The sequence below is a fragment of the Lepus europaeus genome, chromosome 19 (assembly GCF_033115175.1).
Source record: "Lepus europaeus isolate LE1 chromosome 19, mLepTim1.pri, whole genome shotgun sequence".
In the NCBI taxonomy this organism is placed as follows: domain Eukaryota; kingdom Metazoa; phylum Chordata; class Mammalia; order Lagomorpha; family Leporidae; genus Lepus; species Lepus europaeus.
The window spans coordinates 44198042-44223361 of NC_084845.1; the positions used below are offsets into that span (position 1 = coordinate 44198042).

A 25320-nucleotide genomic window follows, 5' to 3' on the forward strand; every position below is an offset into this window, starting at 1 on the left:
TGGGGCTGCTACTTATAACGCCATATAGGTCACTGCGGAGCTTAAGTCCTGGCCCTGATGTCCATCACCTGTGTCACCCAGAAACAGCTGCTCGTCTCAGAGAGCGGCTCATCTCAGCCCAGACCCCTCGCTGAGAAGCAGAGGTCAGAGGCAATAGCTGCTTAGGGGGGAGGTCGTGAGAAGAGCTTGACACAGTGCCTGGCATTCCATACTCCACCCAGCAAGCACCTGCTGTGCACCTACTACGTGCTACGAAGCACCTACAATGCGAACATACAACACACAGCCGTGAGTCTGGCCTGGGGTACTGATGGCCTGGAAGAGTCCAGGCCAGGGCTCAATGCACAGTGGGTTCTATGGTTGGGAAGTGGGAAGGGGTCCCGTGCTGGAAGCTTGGTCCCCAGCGTGGAGGTAGAAACTTTAAGACAGGGGTCAAGGCCAAGGTCATTGGGTTGTGGGGAGCAGCCTTGGGAAGGATTGATGCCGGTCTTAGGAGTGAGTTCTCTCAAGAGCTGGCTGTTACGAAGCATGGTCACTCTGTGGGCTTGGTCCCTTCTGCGCCTGGCCAGTTCCCTGCTCTCCGCCACACTGTGATGCAGCCAGGGGCCCCTTCCAGGAGCCACCAGAGTCATGAGACAAATCAACCTCTTGACAAAGGATTCCGCTTCAATGTTGCTATAGCAACACAAACCAGACTGCTGGTCCTGGGAGGAAGGGGGTGAGATCATTGCAAATGAGCCCCGGCGCTGGGCCTGGGAGAGGAGGGGCAGCCTGGCGCTTGGTAGGTGCTCGGTAAGTATCCGTGGATTGAATAAACGTGAAGGGGAACCAAAGACTTGCCCAGCCCCACGTCACAGAAGACAGCCTTAGATGGGCAATATGCATCACTGTGCAGGTGTTCCTTTTAAAAAAATTTATTTATTTTTATTTATTTGATAAGCAGAGAGAGAGGAGAGAGAGAGAGGTCTTCCATCCTCCAGTTCACTCCCCAGTTGGCCACAATGGCCGGAGCTGCACCAATCCAAAGCCAGGAGCCAGGAGCTTCCTCCGGGTCTTCCCACATGGGTGCAGGGGCCCAAGGACTTGGGCCATCTTCTACTGCTTTCCCAGGCCATAGCAGAGAGCTGGATCCGAAGTGGAGCAGCTGGGACTGAAACCAGCATCCATATGAGATGCCAGTGCCCGTAGGCGTTGGATTAACCTGGGAGTCATGCTCATAGCCAACTCAGCTCCTGTCTCTCTGCGCGCACTTGGGGTTGGGTTTAAGGAGGCACGTTAAGCCCTCCAAGTGTCCCTGGGGCCCCTGTGACATGCCTGGTGAGTCTGTCTCCTCCTTTGGTGTGCAGCTGTCACCAGCTCCCAGGCTGGCAGAATGGTCCATGCACCCAGGAAATTCTGGCTCCTGGCAACTGTAACAATTAAGAAAACTTGCAGGGCTGGCGCTGTGGCATAGCGGGTAAAGCCACAGCCTGCAGTGCTGGCATCCCATATGGGCACCGGTTCGAATTCCCGCTGCTCCACTTCCGAACCAGCTCCTGCTATGGTCTGGGAAAGCAGTGGAAGATGGCCCAAGTCCTTGGGCCCCTGAACCCATGTGAGAAGACCCAGAGGAAGCTCCTGGCTCCTGGCTTTGGATTGGCCCAGCTCTGGCCATTGTGGCCAATTGGGGAGTGAACCAGCAGATAGAAGACCTCTCTCTCTCTCTCTCTCTCTCTCTCTCTCTCTCTCTCTACCTCTCCTCTCTCTGTATAACTCTGCCTTTCAAATAAATAAATAAATACATATTTTTAAAAAAAGCAAATTTGCAGGGGCGCTGGCACAGGGGCCTGTGATATGCCCCCAGGGGAGGCTGGGGTGGCTAAGGCAGGTGGGGACTCCCAGGGAGGGAAGCGGGGTAAACCTCCACAGATGCCTCGGGCAGGATATCGGGGCTCTTGAACACCCACCAAGGCCTCCCCCTCCTCCTAATTGAGTTCTAGTTCATGCACACTGCAGGCCCTCGGGTTACTGTCGGGCCGCGCCTCAGAAGGGAACTCCTTATTGTATGGCTGTCGTATCGTGGCCTCTTCCTATTTACGGCAAGTCAGAGATAAAGTTTATTCTTAGACACCTTTATTTACAGGAAAAGGAAAAAAAAGGAGCAAATTCAAGAAAAAGGATTAACGAAGCAGTTATTGGGAGAATGTGAGAGACGGCCAAATGGGGCGGGCAGAAGTGGGGTGCTCTGGCCGAATGCCCTGCCCTGAACCCCAGGGCAGGCTGGAGGGGCTGGGCGGGAAGCAGGCGAACCCCTGGAGCCAGGAAGACCCTGCAGCGGAAGTGCCTCATGTCCCATGGGGGTGGGGAGGACATATAGGAGCCAGGTTGGGCAGCCGGCGCCACTCGCCGCTGCCGCTGTCTGTGAGCGATGTTTGCCGCCACCCTCCTGAGCCTGGCCTTGCTGGGCAGCGCCCATGCCTGCCCCAAAGGCACCTCCTACGAGGCTGGCATAGTGTGTCGCATCACCAAGCCCGCCCTCCTGGTGTGTGAGTATGGGGTCCATCTCTTTCCAAGGAGCCAGCCCGTCTGGCAGTCAGCCCTGAAGCGGGGCCGCCAGCTTTAGCCGGGAGAGAGGAGTGTGTGGCAGGGAGATGGGTGGAGCAGGGCTGTCACCCCTCCTGACTCCTTCAAGGTCAAGCTCTTTGCTGAAAAGGGCTGGGCTGCAAATGGCCAAGTGGCTCTGTGTGTAAGGGGTGGAGGGGATGTCTTTGCTTGGGATCTGGGGTCAATCATCTGGGGTTCAAGTTAAAGTTCAGAGCACAGCCAGGGTTGGGGTCAAGATAGGGGGCAAAGGTCAGGAGGTTAGCGTGTGTTTGGTGTTCGGGGGTCATTCTTTGGCCAGAGTCAGGCATGGGCTGAGACCAGGCCGGGAGGGTCTGTCCCCAAGTGCTGTGTGTTTATGGTCTCAGCTCACCTGGGCTCTCTGGGTCTCCTGTTTGTGCTCAATACAGGGGCCCAGGGGCTAGAGCAGAGGCCCAGGGCTCCAGGCTCGGGTCGTACTGGGGTTCACTGCGTGGTCTGGGGGAGGCTGGGATTGGTGCGTACCAGGTTCTGTTGGAAGAGAAGCCTGGGGCTTGTGTGCGCCAGGAGTGCCAGGGCTCGGTGCCCCCCGAGTCTCCATCACACCCAGAGTGAGGCTTTGCGGCCACACCACTGAGAGGCCGAGCCACGGCCAGGGCTGCCCTGCCTTCCAGTGAACCAAGAGACGGCCAAGGTGGTCCAGACGGCCTTCCGGCGCGCCGGCTATCCAGACGTCAGCGGCGAGAGGGCCGTGATGCTCCTCGGCCGGGTCAAGTACGGGCTGCACAAGTGAGTGGGGCCGGCGGGTTTGTGTGTGTGTGTGTGTGTGTAGGAGCCCACGGGGAAAGGACAGCCAGGAGAGCTCTCCCCCTGACCCGGCGCCTGTGCCCCACCCGCCGGGCCCCTTCCCACTGCCCAGGGCGATGCGTCTGATTCTGAGACCAGTGAGGCAGTGTAGAGAGGCAAAGGGTCCCCTGACCTGACTTGGGTTGTCAGCAACAGCCCAGGGCCGGCTATGGCCAGGTGCCTGGACAAACAACACCTCGCGAGAGTTTTCTCTTATCCCCTCAGCTGCCCCACTTAACACAGAAAACAGCAGCTCAGAGAGACTGAGCAGCTCCGAGGCCACACAGCAAGGCAGGCAGGTCCGGGCTCAGAGCTGGGCTCCCAAGACACAGCCACCTTCTTGGAGCCTGGGTCCCTGTCTGTGTGTCCGTCCGGGGCCCCAAGGGTGGGGCAGACACTGTTCAGGGACCTGATCTTTGTCTTAAAACCAGCTTCTTCGCTAATCACTGCCAAACACAGGCTTTACGAGATGGACCTACAAGTGTAGGCACTGAAGGCTGTGAACGTTTTAGAGCCACCAGGGGGCGCTGGTGGTGCTGGAATGATGCTTTGGCTTTTGTAAGAAAAGCTCCTGCCGCTAGGGGGCGGTGTCCTAGAGCCGGGTGGCGGGAGTTCAGGGAGGGCAAAATCCCTCCCAAATCAGCGATAATTCAGTAAGACAGGATTCCATTCATGAACAGGCTGAGCGTCCCTCATGCAAACCCTGGCACCGGCAAAGCTTGGGGCCGTGGGATTTTTTTGGATCTGGGGATATTTGCATGTACTGGAGAGGGGACCCACGTCCACACACACACAATTCGTGTGTGCTGCATGGACACCTTACAACCACCGCTGAGGCTACTGTAGACTATTTTCAGCGCACCTGCCCTTTAACTGGGACCTGGCACAGGAGGCCCAATGTGGCATTTTCCATCTGCAGCATCATGTCCCTGCTCAGAAAGCTCTGGACCTGGGATTCCGGGGATTTGGGGTTTTCAGATTAGGGGACTCCAACTGGACAACTGGAGACCCTACAGGAGCAGGGTGGGGCTGTGGTTGCTCTCAGCTGAAGATGCAGATGGGCCCAATGAGAGTGGGTACAAAGCTATTCTATCTACAAGGTCAGGAGCGGAACTGAACAGAGAAAGGGCGGCACGAGGTCTGCCTGGAGCCTTGTTGCTGAGCCCAGCATGTCCAACAGCTTATGATGGGGGATTGGGGGTAGGACGGATCCAGAGTCAAATCCCAGCTTCACACAGGCCCTTGGGAGCCATGAATCTCTGCTCGGGTGGCCCAGCCGTGGCGGCCACCTCAGAGGTGGCTAAGAGGTACACCCTGTGCACAGTGCCTGCCACTCAGTACAAGCTTGGCACAGCGTGGCGGCTCTTGTCTCATAGTCTACGCTCTCAAGCCAGGTCCCTGCTGGCTAGCGTGGTGGCAGGCCGGAGAGGCTGACCGTATCCCACTGGCCTCCCTCCCCCAGGCCCTGCCTTCTGGGCCTGCCTGCCTGGGGCTCCTTGCAAGGCCCACCTCTGGCCACATACCTGCAGGTCCCCCCGACCCCAGGCTCTTCCCAACACCAGGCCTGGCACTCCTCTTTATGCTCAAGGCTCTCCTGGGCCCTGTTGAGGCCACTTCTGAGCCAAGCCACTGTCTCCGGAACTCCCCGCCACCCTGTGTCACCTCCTCGGGGAAGCCCTCTTGTCTTGGTTTCCAGTTTGCTGCCCTAACAAATGAGCATGAGTTTAACGGCTTTAAACAGCACAGGTTTATGACCTTAGGTTTTGAAAGGTTAAGAGTCCAACAAGGGTCTCGCCGGGCTCACGGCAAGGGGCTGGCAGGCTGTGTGCCTTCTGGAAGCTCCCAAGGGGAATCCACTTCCTCTCCTCACCTTTCCAAGCTTCCAGAGGCACCCACAGGCCTTGGACTGTGACCCCCTTCCTCACCTCCAAGGCCCACAAGGCTGCCCCTCCAGCTGCTCTTCCCCAGTGCCCTCCCCTGGGGTCCTCTCCACCCTGGCCCCACACTGCCAGCACCCCGCGTGCACACTCGCAGGTTCTGAGATTGGGGGTGAGCATGGGGGGCCTTATTCCATCCCCCATACCCTGTCCTGTTCCCTAGGCAGAGGTGAGGTCCTGCTCCTTAGGCTTCCTGGCTGAGCCTCTTTGGTGAGGGCGCCTCTCCGTGTCTGGACTCGGATCCCGGGGCCAGCCCTGCACCGTGCAGGTTGGGTAGCAGGTGCATGCTGAGGCCCCTCCGTCGCTTGTTCTCGCAGCCTCCAGATCAGCCACCTGTCCATCGCCAGCAGCCAGGTGGAGCTGGTGGACGCTAAGACCATCGACGTCGCCATCCAGAACGTGTCCGTGGTCTTCAAGGGGACCCTGAACTACAGCTACACGAGCGCCTGGGGGTAAGTGCTGCCGCCTGCTGGCACCCCACGCCCGGGCTACCCCGCACTGGACGGCACGACCAGGGCCTTGGTTTCCAAACGTTCGCAGGTTGGGCATCAATCAGTCTGTCGACTTTGAGATCGACTCCGCCATTGACCTCCAGATCAACACAGAGCTGAGTATGTGCCCGGTTTCCTGGGGCTTCTGGGGTTGACCTCAGCAGAGAGGCAGGCTTGGGCAGACGGAGGGCTCAGAGGCCACTGGGGGTCTGGTCTGGCAGGCCTACAGGGCAGGGGGAAGCCTAGGGCTGGCCCAGCTCCCGGCTGGCCCGGGCAGCCCTGGGTACCAGCCGGGAGCCGAGGCTGCACCGACGTTCTGTCACGGTCTCTCCGCAGCCTGCGACGCTGGCAGTGTGCGCACCAATGCCCCCGACTGCTACCTGGCTTTCCATAAGCTGCTCCTACACCTCCAGGGGGAGCGGGAGTGAGTACACAGCCGCTGGGGCCCCGCTGCTGCCCGAGCCCCTCCTGCCAGGGCCCTCGGCCCCTGCAGGGGGAGCAATACCCTCGGCGGGGTCATTACCGTCCCTTCCCCCTCGATACACCCTCATGATCATCACTGAGCACAGACTAGGCACCAAGCACCACTCCAGGTTCCAGCCCAAGCATGTAGATTCTATCGTTGTGCCCATTTTCACATGTGGGTAAACTGAGGCAGGAAAGGAAAACCTGTTTCTGCTGAGTATATCCTGGATCCCAGGCCACACGCTCATAGCTAAAACTCCAGTCAAGCAAAGCAACTTGCTGAGGACACACAGTTTGCCAGTGAAGTGGGAGCAGGGTTTGAACCCAGCATCCTCTGCCGCCAGGACCCCAGCTCCTGCACACACTCTCCTCTGGTTTCCCAGGAAGAGGCTCTTGTCTTGGTCAACCCCCTGTGTCAAGGCGTGGTAAACAGCCCACTGCTCGGGGAAGAATACTGAGGCTAGGGGAGAGACCCAAGTGGTACAACAACCAAGGGCAACCCTGGAGTGCAGGAGGGCCCTGTGAGTGGGGGCTGGGGAGGAGAACAGAGAGAGGTGGATCTGGACTCCAGGCATGTCCGTGTGCATGCAAGGCTTGTGGGGCTGCGGCTTAACCCCTCGGGAGCTTGGTCTGCTCATCGGTAAAGTGTGGGTGACAACAGCACCTACCCCACAGGGTGACCGTGACATAGGGACTGGGTCCTCCCAGGGAAATGTCAGTTGGCAACATGGTGGATGCTCGGGGCCTGAGGCTTCCTCTGAGACTCAGTGTTCTCAGCTGTGAAATGGGGATAATCATTGCTACCTCCTGACGAGCGGAGTCCGAGGCCAGCAGAGCCCTGAGCGGTGCCTGGGCGCAGCTCACGGGCCTGCTCACTCCCTCAGGCCAGGGTGGCTCAAGCAGCTCTTCACAAACTTCATCTCCTTCACCCTGAAGCTGATTCTGAAGCGACAGGTGAGTGAGGCTGGCTGCGCCCCCTGTGGCCCAGGCTCATGCCCAGAACGCCCCGCCACGTCCCTCCCTGGGAAAACCCCACCTCCCACCTTCCCAGTGTGGCCAGCCCCCTGTGCCCACTCCCAGCGCCGCCACCTCCTTGCAGCTGGAGGGAAGTGCCTCCCTGCCCCTCCTCTGTCCCCTCTCCTGCCCCTTGAGTCACCTGCCCTGTCCACCCCAGGTCTGCAAAGAAATCAATACCATCTCCAACATCATGGCTGACTTTGTCCAGACGAGGGCCGGTGAGTGCGCATGCATCTACAGACACTGGATGGCCAGGAGGGGGCGCCAGAAAGTCCAGGCGGTCCTGTGTGGCCTTGGGACTGTCACTCCTCCTACTGGTAATTAGCTGTGGTCAGGATACGGCAGGAGGAGCCACCACCCTACAGGGTGGCTGTGAGAATTGAATGCAAAAAAGTTCCATAAAATGTTGGAAAGCGTCTGCCTTCATGACGGCTGTCCCCACCACCCCACGCTGCTGGCACCAAGTGGAGCATCCATTGCACGTGAACCAGCAGTGAACACGGGTGGAGGAAAGCAGCTCCCTACCCAGCCAATATCTCTCCCCCCCTTTCCCGCGGGTCTTGGGTTAAGGGGGACTCTCGTGCAGAAGGTCCCTAAGGACTCGGTTTTGTCATCTGTGCAATGGGCACGGCCCTGGGTCCATGGAGGAGAAGGTGGTGTCTGGTCCTGGTGGTAGTGGCAATAGTGACAGCCGTCATTCGCTGGAGTCCCCACCTCCCAAATCCCAGGCTTCCCTCAGCCGTGGGCTCCTTGCATTGCCCCCTTCACTGATGAAGAAACTAATCGATGGAGGAGAGGGGCCGCCCCCAGCTAGGAAGCGGAGGAGCTGAGCTTGAATCTGAACCCACAATGGCTCCCAAGCCACGGCTCCAGCCACAATGCAGCACTGTCACATGGCTGCTGTGCCGGTGGCCGGTGGCGAGGGAGGAGGTCAGGCAGGAGTGTGTGCCTGGCTGGTTATTCCCCGGCACATGGTAGGTGCTCAGTGACCGGGGACAGTGTGAGAATGGGGAAATGGGCCCTCTGGGGGCGTTAGGAGGGGAGACTGCAGGCAGCAGCGGGGCCTCCCGGGCTCCTGCTCCTGTCCAAGATGTCGGCCCGAGGGGAATGGGAACCCCGCCCACCCCCAGGGCGCACATGGTGCAGGGACTGTGGGGCTGTGCTGCTGTCAGTAGGATGCTGATGGGAGGGGAGGGAACTGCCCGAGCCACCAGGAAGTCAGGAGGGGCTGGGTGGGCAGGGGGGTTTCACCGAGGATGAGAACATGAAGATGTGGCTCCTGACGCAGGCCCGAGGGAGGAGGTAGGGAGCGAGGCCAACCCCTCCAGCCACACTCCATCCCTTGTGCGGAAGACCGCTGTCTGTGGGCAGAGTCCATGCCACTGCCCGCTTTTGTCAATAAAGCTTTATTGGAACACAGCCACATTCTACTCACGAACACAGTGTCTGGGGCCACTTTGGTGTTGCAACAGGGCCAATCCTGGACTATTTCCTATCCGGTCCTTTAGAGAGAAAATTTCCCAACCCCTGGTGGAGCCGTGGACTCCAGGACAGACCGATCCAGGGCAGGGGGGCTCGTGTCTCTCCTGGGAGAAGGTTAGGAAGGAAGACACAACACGATACAGCAAATTGCTACAGCACCATGGTGGAGGCTCACCCACCTTTACTCAAATAATCCCGGCAAATACTCACAAGGTCCTGAGGTCCAAGCTGTCACTGGAGATGAGGACAGGCTGCTGTGCCGTCCCCTGACACTAGGGGGCAGAACTGGGGCAGTGCCCCACTGTGAACCAGTCTTGTTGAAGAGCTCCCTGGCGGGGCGGTCAGCCAGGCAGAAGTCCCGGGAGGAGAGTGGAAGTGCACCACACACACACAGGGCCCCAGCACCCATTTCACAGGTGGCAGCACTGGGGCTGGAGGCGGGGGGCACCTGTAGGGGGGTGAGGGGGCTGCAGCCTCAGGGCAGCTCTTCCTCTGAGGCTCCACTTTGTCCTGACCACACCCCTGCGCCCCCCCCCCCCCCCCCCCGCAGCCAGCATCCTCTCAGATGGAGACATCAGGGTGGACATTTCCGTGACGGGGGCCCCTGTCATCACAGCCACCTACCTGGAGTCCCATCACAAGGTGAGAGTGGGGGGCGGGGCGGGGGCTCCCCTCCCTGGGTGTTCCTCGGGCCAGGTCCCTACCCGTGCCCTGGATAGCAGCCCCCATCCCCAACCCCAGTGAAGCCCAGTGTCCCGTTGTCACAGCTCTGTAGGGCGTTTCCTGCTGGGACAAGGAAGGTAGCGCAGCCTGCAGCTGATGTGTCCGAGCCTCTGGGCGGGCACCAGGGCGCCCACTCTGAGGGCTCTGCAGGGGGCGCTCTCGCCTAGAGGACTGCGTGGTGCCCCTGATCCTGCACAGCAGTGGTTGGGGGCATTGCGGCCCCCCGCAGGATCTGATGAGCACAGTGACCCCCCCTCTTCCTGAGGCTATAAGGAGACTCAGAACTCCAGCAGCTTCGCCACGATGGGCGCTTGCTTCCCTTGCAGAGTGGTCTGAGCATGGGCAGTCCCGGTGGAGTCGGCGCCCCCATGGCGTGGGCTGTGCAGGCTTCTTTCCTTGCGTTGTTCAGCCATCACCCCCAAGCGTGGCCCCCCCCACCACACACATGGTCGGAGATGTCTGAGAGGACTGCCCCACCCCCTTTGCTCCCATCCCATTGGCCCGAACCCAGTCACATGGTCAGGCCTAGCTGCAAGGGAAGCAGAGAAATATATTCCAGGCAGCCACAAGCCCCACTACAACGTGGGTGTTGCAGAACTGAGAGAGGGGATGGGTTGCAGGGAACAGCCAGCCATCTCTGGGGTGGAGAGTTTCCCCAGAAAAGTGAACAGGGGACCCCTGTCCAGGTGAAGCCCCGTCACAGCCCCCAGGTTGGGTGATGGAGGAAGGCTGGAAACCGGACAGTGGCTCCAGCTGCCCGGGCTGTGTGGTCGTGGGCTGTCTCCTCCCAGCCAGGCGGGGGGCAGGGGGTGTGAGGGCCGTGGTCCCCAACTCCTCATTGATGTCCCCGGGGAATATAGCCCCGCATCTGCCTGGGTCACCTCGCACACTGCTTGGGGCACGTCACATGCTTGGGCAGTATGCATTGGGTGAACGACAGCCCAGCTGGGAGAAACCTGCCTCAGTCTCCCCAGCTGTGCCTCAGGCCAGATGCTGTTTCCAAGGCTCCTCCCGCGGGGCTGTGGGGAGGGCGAGGCGCGGGGCCCAGGCAGCCTCCTGGCTTTCTCCAGGGTCACTTCATCCACAAGAACGTCTCCGAGGCCTTCCAGCTCCGCGCCTTCCCGCCCGGTCTCCTGGGGGACTCCCACATGCTCTACTTCTGGTTCTCGGACCAAGTGCTCAACTCCCTGGCCAGGGCCGCCTTCGAGGAGGGCCGCCTCGTGCTCAGCCTGACAGGGCATGCGTTCAAGGTAAGGGGGTGGGGTGGCACTGCTGGGGAACTCGGGTGCACACGTGTGGGGGGGAGGGAGGCCCTCTGGCTGGGGGCAGAGGAGCCCTAGTCCAGCCAAGTTGGGGCCATAAGTCCAGCCCTTCCTGAGGCCTGCTGTGTAGTGGGTGTGAGACAGGCAGGTAGCTGGGTGGATGGACAGACAGCGGTAGATACAGACCCAGCACCCGCCAAGCTCAGAGAGGGAAGGTAACATACCCAAGATCACACAGCTTGTAAGAGGCAGTGCCAGTGCCTCACTCGGCCCCTTCTGCTGAAATAAAGCAGGTTCGGTGGTTCTCATTTCGTACCTTAGTTTGAACAAGCGGGAAAACTAAAGGCCCCTAGAGGCCTGGCCAAGGCCACGCAGCCTGTGTGAACAGGGATCAGAAGCCAAGGCTTCAGCCAGGCTAGGGGGTCCCTGCTCCACACCCTGGCTGGAGCATCTCCGATCTCCTCTAAGGCCTGGGGGTTGGGCTTGGGGAGGGGTCTGGTTGCTAACACTATACTCTGTCCCTGAGAGTCTCCTTAGGGTTAGGGTTAGGGTTAGGGTTAGGGTTAGGGTTAGGGTTAGGGTTAGGGTTAGGAGACCAACTTTCCCACCCACTTCTACCCCCTCTCTGTCTATTTAGAAAGTGCTGGAGACCCAGGGTTTCGACACCAACCAGGAAATCTTCCAGGAGGTAACTGCTCTCTGCTCGCCTGGGGTCTGCCTCTTGCTCTTGGAGCACCCTCCCCTCCCCGCCCCCACCAGCCCCAGCAGCAATGTCGGCAGCTCCCCTGAGCTCCTGCAAGGTGGCTGGCTCTGAGCTGAGGGCCGTGTGTGCTCCTCAACCTCTCACAACCCTCTGAGCGGGGCGCCCTCATGATCCCCATGTTACACACAGGGACACGGAGGGAACGACGGGGCTGTGTTCCATGTCCCTGCTCCATCCCTCTGGCCATAAGGCCTTGTGGGGGCTGGAACCTCAATGTCCCCAGCCACAGGAGGTGACCACAGATAAGCCCTGAGTCCAGCGCCAACCTCAGGCAGGCTCCTGCGGGTCGTGGCCTCCACCTGCTCTGCCCACGGCGATGATGTCCATGATGCCTTCAATTCAAGGTTCCGAGGGGAATACACAGTCCCTCCCTCAGATGCAGCCCGGCCCTTCCCAAGGGAGGTACCCACTTCCCACGCAGTGGAGCCACAGCCCACACTCTGCGTTGGAGACACATGGCTTCCAACTTCGGCTGTCAGCGCACACTCCTCTCCCAGATTCCCTTTCGACCTTTAGAGCTCAGATGTGTATCGAGTCGCACCCCTGTTAGATCAGTGATTTATTGCCGAGAGGTCTCCTTGAGTCCAGGACTGGACGCAGTCCACAGGAGGTAGACCAGCACGCCCAAGCACGCTGGTCACCCTGCACTGGGCATGCTCCTTCCACCCAGTCTTTGCCGCGTGGCTCCCTCTGGCCAGCAGGGGTCATCCTCCCCGCCTTCCCATTGGATTCCTCAGGGACAGCTTCCCCATCTCCCGGATGAGGCAGATCCCCCCTCCAGGGCTCTTGTCCCCTAGCTGGGGTCTCTCTCCTTGGCTGAAACTTCACATTTAATCCCGGCATCCTCCAACCAGAACTGTAGGTGGAGACCATGCATACTGTGCACCTCCAGTCCGGGGTTAAGACCGAGTCAGACTCCAGGTCTGTTGTTAAATAAAGGCAACAGTGACACCTTTGGGAGGCTCCTGTTCTAAGCCCTTGGATTATCTCCTTGAGCCTCATCACCCTGGAGGCAGGTCCTGTCATTGTTCCCACTTTACAGATGGACAAGGTGAGGCACGGACGGCTAGGAGAAGGGCCAGGCAGGGCCAGAGCCCCCATCTGGGAAGTCACGGGCAAATGAGGGATGAGCGAAGCCTGGTCCTGGGCCTGAGCCCCTGCCCCTGCCCCAGACCACTTCCTCTTTCCCCAGCCCCGGGACCGGGGTCAGCTTTGCCCTCCCGTCTCTGAGGGCAGGGGCTGCACCAGTTCTGATGGGCCCCACACGGGACCTCTGTGTGCCTCAGCTTTCCAGAGGCCTTCCCACCAGCCAGGCCCAGGTAGCTGTCCACTGCCTTAAGGTGCCCAAGATCTCCTGCCAGAACCAGGGCGTCGTGGTGTCTTCTTCCGTCGCCGTGACGTTCCACTTCCCCCGCCCAGATGGCCGAGAAACTCTGGCCTACAGGTTTGAGGAGGTGAGGCGGGTGCCAGGGAGGCAAAGGCGGCTCAGGGGCCGGCTGGGGGGGGGGGGGGGAGCCTCTGGAACCTCCCACGTGTCTCACCACTTCTGCTGCGACTGCTTGTTCCTACAAAGTCACATGATGCAAACGATGTGGGGGACACACAGGGTTCCAACAGGTTCGGCAATGTTTCATTTCCTACTTTAGTTTTTTTTTTTTTTTTTTTTTTTTAAGATTTATTTATTTGAAAGGGAGAGAGAAGGGACAGAGAGATCTTCCAGCCACTGGTTCACTCCCCAAATGGCCACTGTGGTCAGGGCTGGGCCAGGCTGAAGCCTGGAGCCAGGAGCTCCATCCAGGTCTCCCACGTGGGTGCAGGGGCCCAAGCACTTGGGCCATGTGCTACTGCTTTCCCTGGTATATTAGCAGGGAGCCAGATTGGAAGTGGAGCAGCCGGGATTCAAACCGGTGCTCGGACGATATGGGATGCCAGCATCCCAGGCAGCAGTTTAACTTGCTGCACCACAACGCCTAGAATAATTTTAGGTTTGAATAAAAGTTGTGAAGGTAACAGAGCTCCCATCCACCTATCACCCAGCTTCCCTGGTTGTCAGCTTCTCATGGAGCCACGCCCCACTCATCATAACTAGCTTTTTTATAAGAAAAAATTCCCAACAATTTTGTATTGTTTTATTTACAGAGTTTTTCGTTGTTATTTAAGACTCTGCAAAGTTCAGAGGACTTGTTTAAGGAAAAAAAAAAGATTCCATTCACGCTCAGTCAGGCTGTCTTTAGGCGGGACCATCCCAAGAGGTTGGGGACCCCTGCTGTGGGGTCTGGCCTGTGGGATAGAGACAGGACTCCTCTCTGAACACACCTGGGCAGGTGGGAATTTGTAGCGAAGGAGCCAGGCAGATTACCAAGAGGAAGCATGGGGAAGGGGGGGTCTGGCCAAGCAGACCTAGCAGGATTCATGCTGGAGACAGTGGGGGCAGGGTGTCAGCCATTGCCCCGGGGCGGGCAGGGAGGGTGTGTTTGCTGAAGCGATTTCTCAGGGTTCTCATGGGTGGTCTTAGGAGAAGGTTCTGGAGTCTGACCAAGCAAGGACGTCTGGTCCCTCCCCGGCAGGTGCCGGTCAAGTCCTCCGTGTCCCCACATGCCCTGCCCCCACCCAAGGCTTCACTCCCCCTCGCTGGCCTTTCCTAGTTGCCTTTCTGGCTTCCGGCTGCTGAAGACTTCCCTTCCTGCATGTGGATCCGGCCAGGTCCCTACGCGTTGTCTTGAGCCTATGCTAACCAGGATTTCTGTCAGGTGGAGCGGATCACAGAGGGCAGTGGGGGAGCCGTGGGGAGGCTGGCAGCAGGGAGAGTGAAGCAGGGCCTCGGGGGACTCCCAGGGTGCCTGGGGAGAGAGCTGCTTGGGGCTGTGACAGGGTAGGGCAGGCTGTGGGGGCCGAGCAGCCAGAAGGAAGCTGGAGCAGGCACACAAGGCTTTGGTGTACGGAGCGGGAGGAGATGATGTGGCTGGCGCTGGGGCAGGGTCGCTGGGTTGGGGACATGTTCAGCTGAGCCCAGCGAACGTGGCAGAGTAGGAGTGGCCCTCAGAGGTCAGCTGGCTCCACCCCTTCACTGTACAGAGGGGCTGCAGGCCTGGAGCCATTGGGACATCTGATCAAGGTCATAGTCTCACCATACACCTGAGCTCATTTGTTCATTGTCTTTTGTTTTTTAAGATTTATTTATTTATTTGAAAGGCAGAGTTACAGAGACAGAGGAGAGACAGAGAGAGGGAGAGGGAGGGGGAGAGGGAGAGGGAGAGGGAGAGGGAGAGGGAGAGGGAGGGGGAGGGGGAGAGGGAGAGGGTGAGGGGAAGAGAGAGAGAGTCTTCCATTCACTGGGTCACTGCCCAAATGGCCACAGTGGCTGGGGCTGGGGCTGGTGGAAGCCAGGAGCCTGGAACTCCATCTGGGTCTCCCATGTAGGTGGCAGGGTCCAATCGCATAGGCCATTTTTCTGCTGCCTTCCCAGGTACAGCTGGAACTCGAACCAGTGCCCATAAGTGATGCTGACTTTGCAAGTAATATCTTAACCCACTGCATCCTAACAGCTGCCTCATTCATTCAACAATATCTACTGAGTTCCTAGTCTGGACCAAGCCCATATGGTTTCTGATACCGTGAACCTTACAGTAAAATGGCCAGAGATAGACAATAACTAACTAGCCAAACAAAAAACCATATCACCTCTAATTTTGGGTGGTCAGGGAGGGTGCCTCGGCAAACTGTAACCCAACATCCAGAGGCTGTCTGAAAGGTTTCTAGTGCAGGGGGTCTCAAGTAGGGGTGCACGTCAGACCCACCTGGAGGGGGTCGATAAAGCACAGATGGTGGAGGCCCTTGGGCCTGAGAGTCTGCATTTCCAGTGTTCTCCCTCCCTCGTGGTGCTGATGCTGTGCCAACCTTGGAGTCCATCTCGTGCACTTGACCTCTAGAGTGTGAAAGGGCAGACAAAGCCAGCTGCCAGCAGAGCCTGCTGGAGTCGGGCTTCCTTGTGGAGGTGGAGGAAGTGAGCCATGCAGGAAAGTCCTGGGCCACACTTGGTTTTGAATGAACAGGAAGAAGTGACTGGGAGTGTGGATAAATCAGAAACCAGGAGAGGAAGTGTCCCCGTGGCCTCGCAGATGCTAACCCAGAGCCACGGGTGCTGGGGGATGGCCCTCCTGTTGCAGGAGATCACCAGTCTTGCCTGGAGATTCCAGGCCCCGGGCTGCTCCTGCACCGTCTGGAGCCCCCGGGGAGTGGGGTGGGCAGGCTCAGGGGTGGCCGTCTGCTTTGGGCGGGCCCCTCTCACGGTGACCCTGGTTTCTCTCCCCAGGATATCATCACCACCGTCCAGGCCTCCTACTCCCAGAAAAAGCTCTTCCTACACCTCTTGGATTTCCAGTGCGTGCTGGCCAGGGGAGGGGCGGGCAGCTCAGCAAATCTCTCCATGGCCCTCGGGTGTCAGGCTGCGGCCTGGGCTTTGTGGAGAAGTGTGCCTCCTTCCTGCCAGGACTCACAGACCAACTATTGGGGGACAAAGCCCTTCCCAGAGTCTTGATTACGAGGAAAGGGCACCATGAAGAAGAGCGGGGGTGTGAGTCAGGGGGAGGGGTGCAGGACGGGCAGAGGGGAGGGGGCACCTGAGCTGGGGCCTGGGAGTGACAGCTCTCTTCCACGGAGCTAAATTTCAGAAGCCTTGGCAATCACCCCTAGAGGTTCTTTTCTGGAGCCCAAAACAGCCCCAAATTCTCACCCCCTTACTCATTTTAGGATTGAGGCCAAGACTGTTTCCAACCTGACTGAGGTAGGTGGCCTGGGGTATTGAGTGCTGAGGCACCTGGCACCTTACAGAGGCAGACAGAGGGCCCTAGGGAAATCAGGCAACCGGGGCACCAGGAGTGAAGCCAGAAGCTCCCCTCTGGGTCTCTCGTGAGCCTTCTCCCCGCGGTGCTTGTTGGGAGAAAGCCTGAATTGCAGCCCTGGGAGGGTGGTGGTGCAGGCTGGGGTTAGGGGCAGAGAGTCCTGGCCAGGTGGTCCCGCCCTGGACCAGTTTCCCCTCCATGGATCCTAGCCTCCACTGGCGCAGGAGGTCGGAGAAGGGGAGGGATGTGGAGCGCTCGCGCACCCAGGCTTTGTGGCCAACCGCACTGTGGGTCCTGTCTGTGCTCCTGGGAGCACTCACCGTGGGCCTCTGATCGGCAGAGCCACTCCGAGTCCCTGCAGAACTCTCTCCGCTCCCTGATCACCACGGTGGGCATCCCGGAGGTCATGTCTCGTAAGTGTGGGCTGGGGGGAGGGCGGGGGCACCGGGCCCGATGGCGGGTGGCACAGGGCTCTCGCTCCACCTCAGAGGCCCCTGCCAGGCAGAGCAGTAAGTGCAAGACCCCTCTCCCTGCTGGTGGCAGTGTGTGCCCTCGGGCTGGCTAAGCCACTTCCCGGTGGACGTCCCCTGATGGCACCCTAAGGTGGCCAAAAGAGTGGCCAGCGGAGCCCTGGATCTGGCCTCAGCTCCCCTTTCTTTAAACTGAGAGTGTTGGACTTGACAATCCCCAAATCCCTTTAGACCCTGACGCTGTCGGACATCTGTCCATGTAGGGAGACGCTGTATCCAGGGTGAGCCTTCGGCCCCCTTCCCGGCCACGTCCACTGATCCGGCCGTGCCCTCGCTTTGGGTGACCGCTTGGCCGTGTGGCTTTGGGAGGGAGGAAAGGGGTGGAGACAGGAGGTAGCCTGGCTGGGGGTCTTGGCCACTGTGGGGCCTCAGGCTTCCGCAACTGCACTGCGGAGCTGAGACTGTGGGGATGGGCTCAGCTGTGTTTCTAGAACGCCTTGCTGAGAGGCCGCTCTGCGTGGTTGCAGAGAGCCCTTTGACAAAGGCCTGCCCGGGGAGCGCCAGCTGCCCCCCGCGCTCCCCTCCTATCAGGCAGATTCAGCCAACTCAGGGCAAGTGGCCACTGCTTGAGAGGGTGTCAGTCTGCGGACAGAGTTTCTTGGAGCCAGAGTGGCAGGTCCTGCCCCCCTGTTCCCCATGCCGCACCCTCTCCTAAGTCAAAGTGAAACAAGTATTTAGGGAATGATGGTCCACCGTCTCCACCCCCACCCCCACCCCCACCAGGCACCTCGGGCCTGGGGGCAAGGCTGACGGGGGCTCCCTCGCCTACCCCAGGGCTCGAGGTGGCGTTAACAGCCCTCATGAACAGCAAAGGCCTGGACCTCTTCGAAATCATCAACCCCGAGATTATCACTCTGGATGTGAGTGCGAAGCCCCCCCGTCGGCCCCATCTCCCGGGAGGGCGGCCCCTGGAGAGCTGTCCTGGCGAGACTAGCAGCCGGCCCAGCCTGCCCTTCTCACCCCGCCCTAGGGCTGCCTGCTGCTGCAGATGGACTTCGGTTTTCCCGAGCACCTGCTGGTGGATTTCCTGCAGAGCCTGAGCTAGGAGGGAACTGGAGGCACAAGACACGCTGACTCTCTGCCCACCAGGGGTGGAGGTCAGGGAGTGGGTGGGGGGACGGGAGATGGCTCCCAACTCCTTCTGTCCTGAAGACCCACTAGCATGAAAGCAGCATACCCTGGGCAGGCATCTGGCCGAGCGGCTAAGCCACTGGTCAGAACACCTGCATCTAGGGTGCTCCGGATCCCAGCTGCCTGCTAACGTGCTCCCTGGGGAGCAGCCGCGCTGGGTCCCGCCAGCCACATCGGAGACCCAGACTAAGCTCCAGGCTCCTGGCTTTAGCCTGCCCAGTGAGTGACAGCTAAATCTCTCTGGCTATCTCTCTCTGCCTCTCCAGTAAACGAATATCTTAAAAACAGTAGAAAATGGGATTAAAAGATAAATTTTTAAAAATGCTGTACCCAAGAGCTGGAGGAGGGGTACTTTTTCCATGGCCGGGGAGACTGGGGTGTGAGGGCAGGGAAGGGACATGTCTCACCTGTCCTGCCCCTTTGCTGAACCAGTGTCACAAGGCCAGCCCAGGCTGGCTACCCTCTCTCAGCCCTTCCAAGGCAGCTGCTCCCAACCCCTTGAGCTCTCCAGTGCCTGGAGGACGAAATCCAAACCTCTCACTGCGGGCTTCAAGGTTCTCCCGACTTGGGCCCCTCGATGCCTTCCCAACTCCTCTGCCATAACCCAGAAGCTTCTGTTCCGTCTGAACAGCCCCTTGGCCGATAGGTGCCCCTGCCCCCAGCCCTGCAGAGCCTTCCTGCCCCCCCGAGGTTGGGAGGGATGCCAGCTCCTCCGGAACTCTGTGACAACCCCTCAAACACACACTTGGTCCCTTCCAAGTTCACACAGCTTCCGCCCATGCTCATCACTCGCGGCCCTGAACTTGGTGGGACTACAGTGCAACAGGGGAGCTGGCAGGCTGCCAGGTGACCAGGACACAAAATGACCCCATCAGGGGCCTCAGGAGCCAGTAGCAAAAGCCAACCCCGGAGCAAGCTGGAAAAGGGGACGTGCCTGGGATCACAGGATGGCTGAGGGGGAGGCTGTGGGCCAGGCTGGGAGGCTGGGGCAGGATCCAGGCCCAGTGCACTGCAGGGACCTCCCAGAGGTGTCATCGGGACCATCCCATACCAGCCTACCTCCCACTCCTGCCCTACTCCCAGTGGGCTCGGATACAGTGTTCCCACTTCGGCTGGGGAGGGACCTTGATGGACAGCAGGATCCCACCCCAGGGGAGCTCACCGTCGGTTTGGGACCCAGGGAGGGATGGATGGGCAGTGCAGGAGGGGGCGTTAGTGCATGTGGAAGGCTGCACAGGAGTTGGCCAAGTGGACACACGGACAGGGCGGGGCCAAAGGGAGCGGCAGCTTGGGTTCGGAAACATGGGGCAGGCATGCATCCACGCACTGGGTCCCTGGCTCCGTCATCACACTCCATGATCAGCCCCCCCCCATCCCTCCCCCCCGATAACATGTGCTGTCTCTAAGCTCTCTGCTCAGAGGTCCAGGGGGCTGGTCCTAGATGCTGATGGCGTGGAGTGGCCATCCCTTAGGTCAGCAGATGGAACCGCTCAGACTCTCTCTCTCCCCTCCCCCCATCACTCGACCTTTCAGCCCTTTGCCCAACCGCCACCCGAGTCCCTCTGCTGGTCTGACAAGCTTCTGACATGAGCTGTCACTTGCTCTCCGCATGTGGTTCTGGTGCTGGGCAGGAAGTGGAGGAGGCAGAAGATAGCTTCAGAGCCCGGGTCGGAGGGGAGGGTGGGGGCGCTCACAGAGGTGAGGCTTCCGGCCGAAAGGGAGATGGAGCCTCTACAGAAGCCGGTCAGGCCTTAACGTGGAAGAAAAACCGTCAGGAGCCCATCACCAGCCTCCCTGTTACACGCCCATTGTGTCTCCTTCCCACGCTCGGGCTGTGGCATAACACGGCTCTTCCCCCCCCGTTCAGTCTCGGGGAATGCCAGCTCCTCTGTCTCCAGTGTGTGCAGAAAATCTCTTCTGACGCCTTGGCCAGGTAGGACGGGGGACGCACAGCATGTGCCAAGTCCCTGGGGTAGGAGGAATCATGGCAGATTCAAGAAACATCAAGAGAGGTGCTGAGAGCAGAGAGAAAAGGGTGAGAGACAAGGCCAGGACGGGAGGTGGGGTCTGCCTTATGGAGACGGTGAAGGGGCCTAGCCTGGGTTAAAGCTGCCAGGAGGCGAGCATTGGGGTGGAGCTCAGCGGTGGGGTGCATTTCAGGTCTGGAAGAGTGCAGGGGAGGGCACCGTCTTCTGGGCCAGGTTCCTTCCAACTGGGCCTTCCTAGGCCTCTCTTCTTCCCACAGGGCCCAGAGCAAGGGTCTGACTCCCAGGCACTGGGAGGGGAGGGGCCAGCTCCGAGTCCCCGCAGAAAGAGCACACCTGTCCCCGAGTCCAAGGTGGGAAGGCAGGCCTTGGGATGTGGACTTCAGGGAGGAGCCACACCCACCCAGGAGTGCTCCCCGAGGGGCTGGGAGACCAAGGCCCTCCCGTGAGGCTGCAGGACGCCATCAGGACGACCCGGCGGCCCCTTCTTGGGACAGATGCTCGCACCACCACAGTGGCAGGTAGCAAAGTCACTTGGAATCTTGTATGCTGCCAGCCCAGCTGGGACCCCAGAAGACCCTGAACAGAATGCAAAGGCAGCCTCCTGCAGCCTCAGGTCTGCGGAGAGTGGTCCCCAGCTCTGAGCTACAGCGCTGGCCGGGGAGAGCATGTGGCAGGAGGGCGGAGGCTTGTCCTGGCTACTCCACCCAGGCCTAGGAGCTCTGACAGAAGCTACCTCCAAAGAAGCCCTCCGTGCCCGGTGGGGTCCTGGCCCTAACCCAGCCAAACCCTGTTCCCAGGAGGCGGGGCTTGGTGAAATGGTTAACACAGCCATATCCCATCTCGGAATGCCCGGCTTCGGGGCCCAGCTCCGCTCCCAATTCCAGCTTCCTGCTAATGTAGACGCTGGGTGGCAGCAGTGATGGTCCAAGTACTAGGGTCCCTGCCACTGACATGGGAGACACAGATGGAGTGCCTGGCTCCTGGCTTCGGCCTGGCTTAGTCTCTGCTTTTGTGAGCACCTGGGGAGTGAACCAGAGCATGGGAGAGCTCACTCTCTCGCTCTCTCGCTCTCTCAAGTGAAATAAATACAACTTTTTAAAAACCAAACCTGTTCCCAGCAGGAAGGAAGGCCCTGCTATTTCCTCCAGGGAGAGGCAGCTAGACTTCCCAAGGCCAAGGCCCTGTGGGAGGGAGCACACCCTGCCACTGGCTGCTGGCCCAGGGAGGCTGGGGCTCAGGGCTTCAGAATCAGGCTTCAGGCAAATGGGAAAGTGTAGGGGAAGGCCTGGCCTTCGGACCTGGGCACGAATCCCAGCATGTCCCCACGACCAGTTCTGCCATCCTGGGTCCCTCTGGGCCTCTGTCTCCTCCTCTGTCCATGGGGTGATTCTAGTACCTTCTGTGTGGGGTCTGGGAAGGACTGGGTCAGCCCAGAGGGAGCCTCTCTCCCATGGTGCCCGAGAGCAGGGGCTCGGGGGCTGGCCTGCCTGGCTCTCAGTCTCAGCTCCTCTAGCTGTGTGACCTCTGGCATGCTGGCAGCCTCTCTGTGCCTCTGTCTGCTCACCTGGAAGCAAGGAGAGAACTGGATTGTCCTGAACATGGCAGGAGCGAGCCCAGGTACCTGGAGCAGTGTCCAGGACGCCCTGAGTGCCCTGGGAATGCCCAGTCTTGGCCATACTTCCGTGAAGGCACACAGTTCATGAGGGCTGGCTCCAGCCAAGGCTCCCCTCGCCTTAGTCCCCCACCCATCTCCTGTGTCTTCTTGCCATCAGCTTTTCCTCTTGGATCTTGAGCTTCCTATCCCAAAGTCCAAACGCTCATAGTCCCTCTGAGCTCCAGCCATAGAATCTGATTAGCTTCTTCATGCTCAAGTGTCAGTGACCGCTGGCCATTTACTGTACCCCGGGGGTGCTTGCACACCTCAGCCACAGGGACAACGTGCCATGGTGGACTCTCGGGCCACAGGCAGGCTGAGGACAGAGCGATTTTGGGGTGGGAGCGCTCCCAGAACCCTCTGGTAACAACTTTCTTGGCAGACTTAGTACCGTCGGGGTAGAAAGGGCACTGGGCTCCAGGGCTAGCTGACCTTCAGCCACTCACTTGACCTCTCTGAACTCCACTTCTTCATCTGCCTAATGGGGTAAGAGCCTTGTCCTGCCCTCCTCCTCCAGGGGCTGTTCGGGATTCAATGCACCTAAAAATGGTTTGCAGGCCCAGCAAGTAAGATGCCAGGGTGATGCCCACCTCCCACATCAGAGTGCCCGACTCCAGCGTCCTGCCCGTGCAGGTCCTGATGACTCATGTACTTGCATGCCTGTCACCCATGGAGGAAACCCGTGTTGAGTTCCCAGCTCCCATTCTGGCCCTTGGGAAGTGAACCAGCGAATGGAAATGCTCTCTCTCTCTCTCTGTCTCTCCCACCTCCTCAAATTAAAATAAAGAAAAAAGAAATCTCTGGATTGTAGGCATTCATCCATGTGTCTGTCCACACAGGGAGCAGGCCTGGGAACTTCTTCTAAAATTTTTTTAAAATATTTTATTTATTTATTTGAGAAGCAGAGTTACAGAGAAAGGCAGATGCAGAGAGAGGGAGAAGTCTTCCATCCGCTGGTTCACTCCCCAGATAGCCCCAACGGCTGGAGCTGAGCTGATCCGAAGCCAGGAGTCAGGAGCTTCTTCCGGGTCTCACACATGGGTGCAGGGGCCCAAGGACTAGGGCCATCTTCTACTGCTTTCCCAGGCCATAGCAGAGAGCTGGATCAGAAATGGAGCAGCTGGGACTCGAACTGGTGCCCATATGAGATTTTGGAGCCACAGGTGGAGGCTTAGCCCACTATGCCACAGCACAAGCCGTCCCCCCCCCCCCTTTAAGATTTGTTTATTTGAAAGGCAGAGAGAGAGACTACTGTTCACTCCCCAAATGACCTCAACAGCCAGGTCTGGGCCAGGCTGAAGCCAGAAGCCAGAAACTCCATCCTGGTCTCCCACATGGGTGCAGGGACCCAAGCACTTGCAGCACCTTTTTTTCTACTATCTTCCCAGGAGCCTTAGCAGAGAGCTGGATAGGAAGTGGAGCAGCAGGGACTTGAACAGGCGCTCTGATTTGGAATGCTGGTGCAGCAGGCAGAGGCTTAACTCACTGCGCTGCAAGGCCGGCCCCAGGCCTGGGATTTCGTGAACATGAACTGAACCCTGCTCTGCTGGCGAAATCACTCCTTCCTGGGCACACACAGCTAGCAGCCCTCCTTCTCCTCCATTCCCCACCATATCCCACAGCGCCCTGGGAGGCTGGGATACCCCATTCCACAGATGAGGAAGCTGAGGCCAGAGCAGCCCATGGCATTTGTCAGAAAGCACAAAGCTAGGAGAGGTGGAGCCGGGAGTCGCACACAAGCAGTCAACTGCAGAGCTTACGCCCTTCCCCTTCTGGACTGTCAGGGACCTGCCTTGGTCCTGGGAGAGAGGCAGCTGGCGTCTCCTGGGGATGCGTGGTCCTGCAGAGGGGCTCAGACACAGAAGCAGCTCGTGGGCATCATGCATGGCATCAGCCCTAACTCTGGGTCACCAAATTCTCACCTATAGCATCATTCCCCCGACCCCAGGAGGCTCAGGGCCACCAAGGGGTTTGGCCAATGTGACACAGCCAGTTTGGGAGAGCAGGACTCAAACCCAGGATGTCTGATGCGGATGGTTGTACTTTTTTTTTTTTTAAGATTTATTTATTTAGGGGCTGGCACTGTGGCGTGGTGGGTAAAGCCGCTGCCTCCAGTGCAGGCATCCCATATGGGCAACCAGTTCAAGTCCTGGCTACTCCACTTCCTGTCCAGTGCTCTGCTATGGCCTGGGAAAGCAGTGGAAAATGGCCCAAGTCCTTGGGCCTCTGCACCCACGTGGGAGACCCAGAAAAAGCTCCTGGCTCCTGGCTTCAGATTGGTCCAGCTGCGGCCATTGTGGCCATTGAGGAGTGAATCAGAGGATGGAAGACCTCTTTCTCTCTCACTGCCCCTCCCTCTCTATAATTCTGCCTTTCAAATAAAATATAAAACATTTATTTATTTTATTTGAATAGCAGTTACAGAGAGGCAGAGAGAGAGGTCTTCCATCAGCTGGTTCACTCTCCAAATGGCCACAACAGCTGAGGCTGGGCTGATTTGAAGCCAGGAGCGAGGAGCCTCTTCCAGGTCTCCCACGTGGGTGCAGGGACCCAAGGACTTGGGCCATCCTCTGCTGTCTTCCCAGACACATTAGCAGGGGGTTGGATTGGAAGTGGAGCAGCCGGAACTTGACCTGGTTGCCCATCTGGGATGCTGGCACTGCAGGCAGTGGTTTTACCTGCTACGCCACAGCACCAGCCACAATGGCTGTACTCTTGACCATAACCTTGCAACAACCTCTTGCCTGTACCCACACCCACAGACACTCCTGGCTTGGTGGGGAGGGGCAGAAGTGGTCTGGGAGTGGCAGCTGCTCCCAGGTGCAGCTGTCAGGGCATGGGTGGCAGGCTTTCCAGCGCAGAGCTGACCACGGGACAGCAAGCGGAGCTCCCACGCCCAGGCCCAGGGCAAAAAGCCAGGAAAGGGGCAGCAAAACTGAAGGGTTAGTTGGACCCAGGGCCTTTCAGCACGCCTGTGAAGGCTTCCTCCAGACCCATGTTCCCCACTGCCCTTCTGTCCATCTCTCCCGCATCTCTGTGGGATGCCCTGCTCGCCTCGGGCACGCTCCTTCACCTCTTGCCTCTCGGAGACTCAGTTGCTCATATGCAAAATGGGGCGATACCAGCATCTGTGTATTAGGGTGATGGGAGTGTCAGAGCATTTATCGCCAGTCAGCCGGCAGGGAGCTCAGAGAACAAGCCTGACTGTTGCTATCCCATTGCCTCCTTTCCTCCTGTAGTGCTCCTAGCCCAGGCTAGGAACCAGGACCCCCTGGGTTCTGAGTCCCACCCCACCCTCGGGGACAGCAGCTCCCCTTTCCTCCAGGGAGGCGCAGAGAGGGGAAACTCCCGGGGTTCCCTTGTAGAACCCTGGCCGCCCGCCCACCTGTGCCCCGCAGGTCCCTGGGGCTGTCCCTGGGTCGGCACCTAGATCCCCTCGCAAAGCGCGCGAGGGCAAAGGCGCCGCTGCGGGCGGGCATACCTGGCCGCGGTCCAGGCAGCCAGCGCCCGGCTTGGCACCCCGAATCCACGTGATTTCTCGGCAGCGGCCGCGGGCTCCCTGCACTACCCAGGCGGCGCTCTCAGCGTCTGCTTTCAGTTTCGCGCAGAGCGCAGGGAAGCTAGAAGCGCG

The 25320-nt window shown here is 59.3% G+C and overlaps 1 protein-coding gene across 1 annotated transcript; it reads left to right on the plus strand.

Moving 5' to 3' along the window:
- The first annotated feature begins 2379 nt into the window (after positions 1–2379).
- Positions 2380–18372, plus strand: CETP (cholesteryl ester transfer protein). The gene is made up of 16 exons (XM_062177313.1): positions 2380–2525; positions 3234–3348; positions 5660–5794; positions 5883–5953; positions 6170–6257; positions 7183–7252; positions 7473–7533; positions 9348–9439; positions 10591–10770; positions 11420–11470; positions 12832–12999; positions 15858–15925; positions 16295–16328; positions 16727–16799; positions 17691–17776; positions 17887–18372. The coding sequence occupies exons 1-16, from the start codon at positions 2408–2410 to the stop codon at positions 17959–17961; spliced, it is 1485 nt and encodes a 494-aa protein (XP_062033297.1). The 5' UTR covers positions 2380–2407; the 3' UTR covers positions 17962–18372.
- The last annotated feature ends 6948 nt before the right edge of the window (positions 18373–25320 follow it).

Excerpts from the sequence above, each read along its gene's own strand:
- CETP (XM_062177313.1), top strand. The coding sequence starts at position 2,408 with ATGTTTGCCGCCACCCTCCTGAGCCTGGCCTTGCTGGGCAGCGCCCAT. Across the intron at positions 11,471-12,831 it reads ACCAGGAAATCTTCCAGGAG|CTTTCCAGAGGCCTTCCCAC; the intron begins GTAACTGCTCTC and ends TGTGTGCCTCAG. Across the intron at positions 15,926-16,294 it reads CTACACCTCTTGGATTTCCA|GATTGAGGCCAAGACTGTTT; the intron begins GTGCGTGCTGGC and ends TACTCATTTTAG.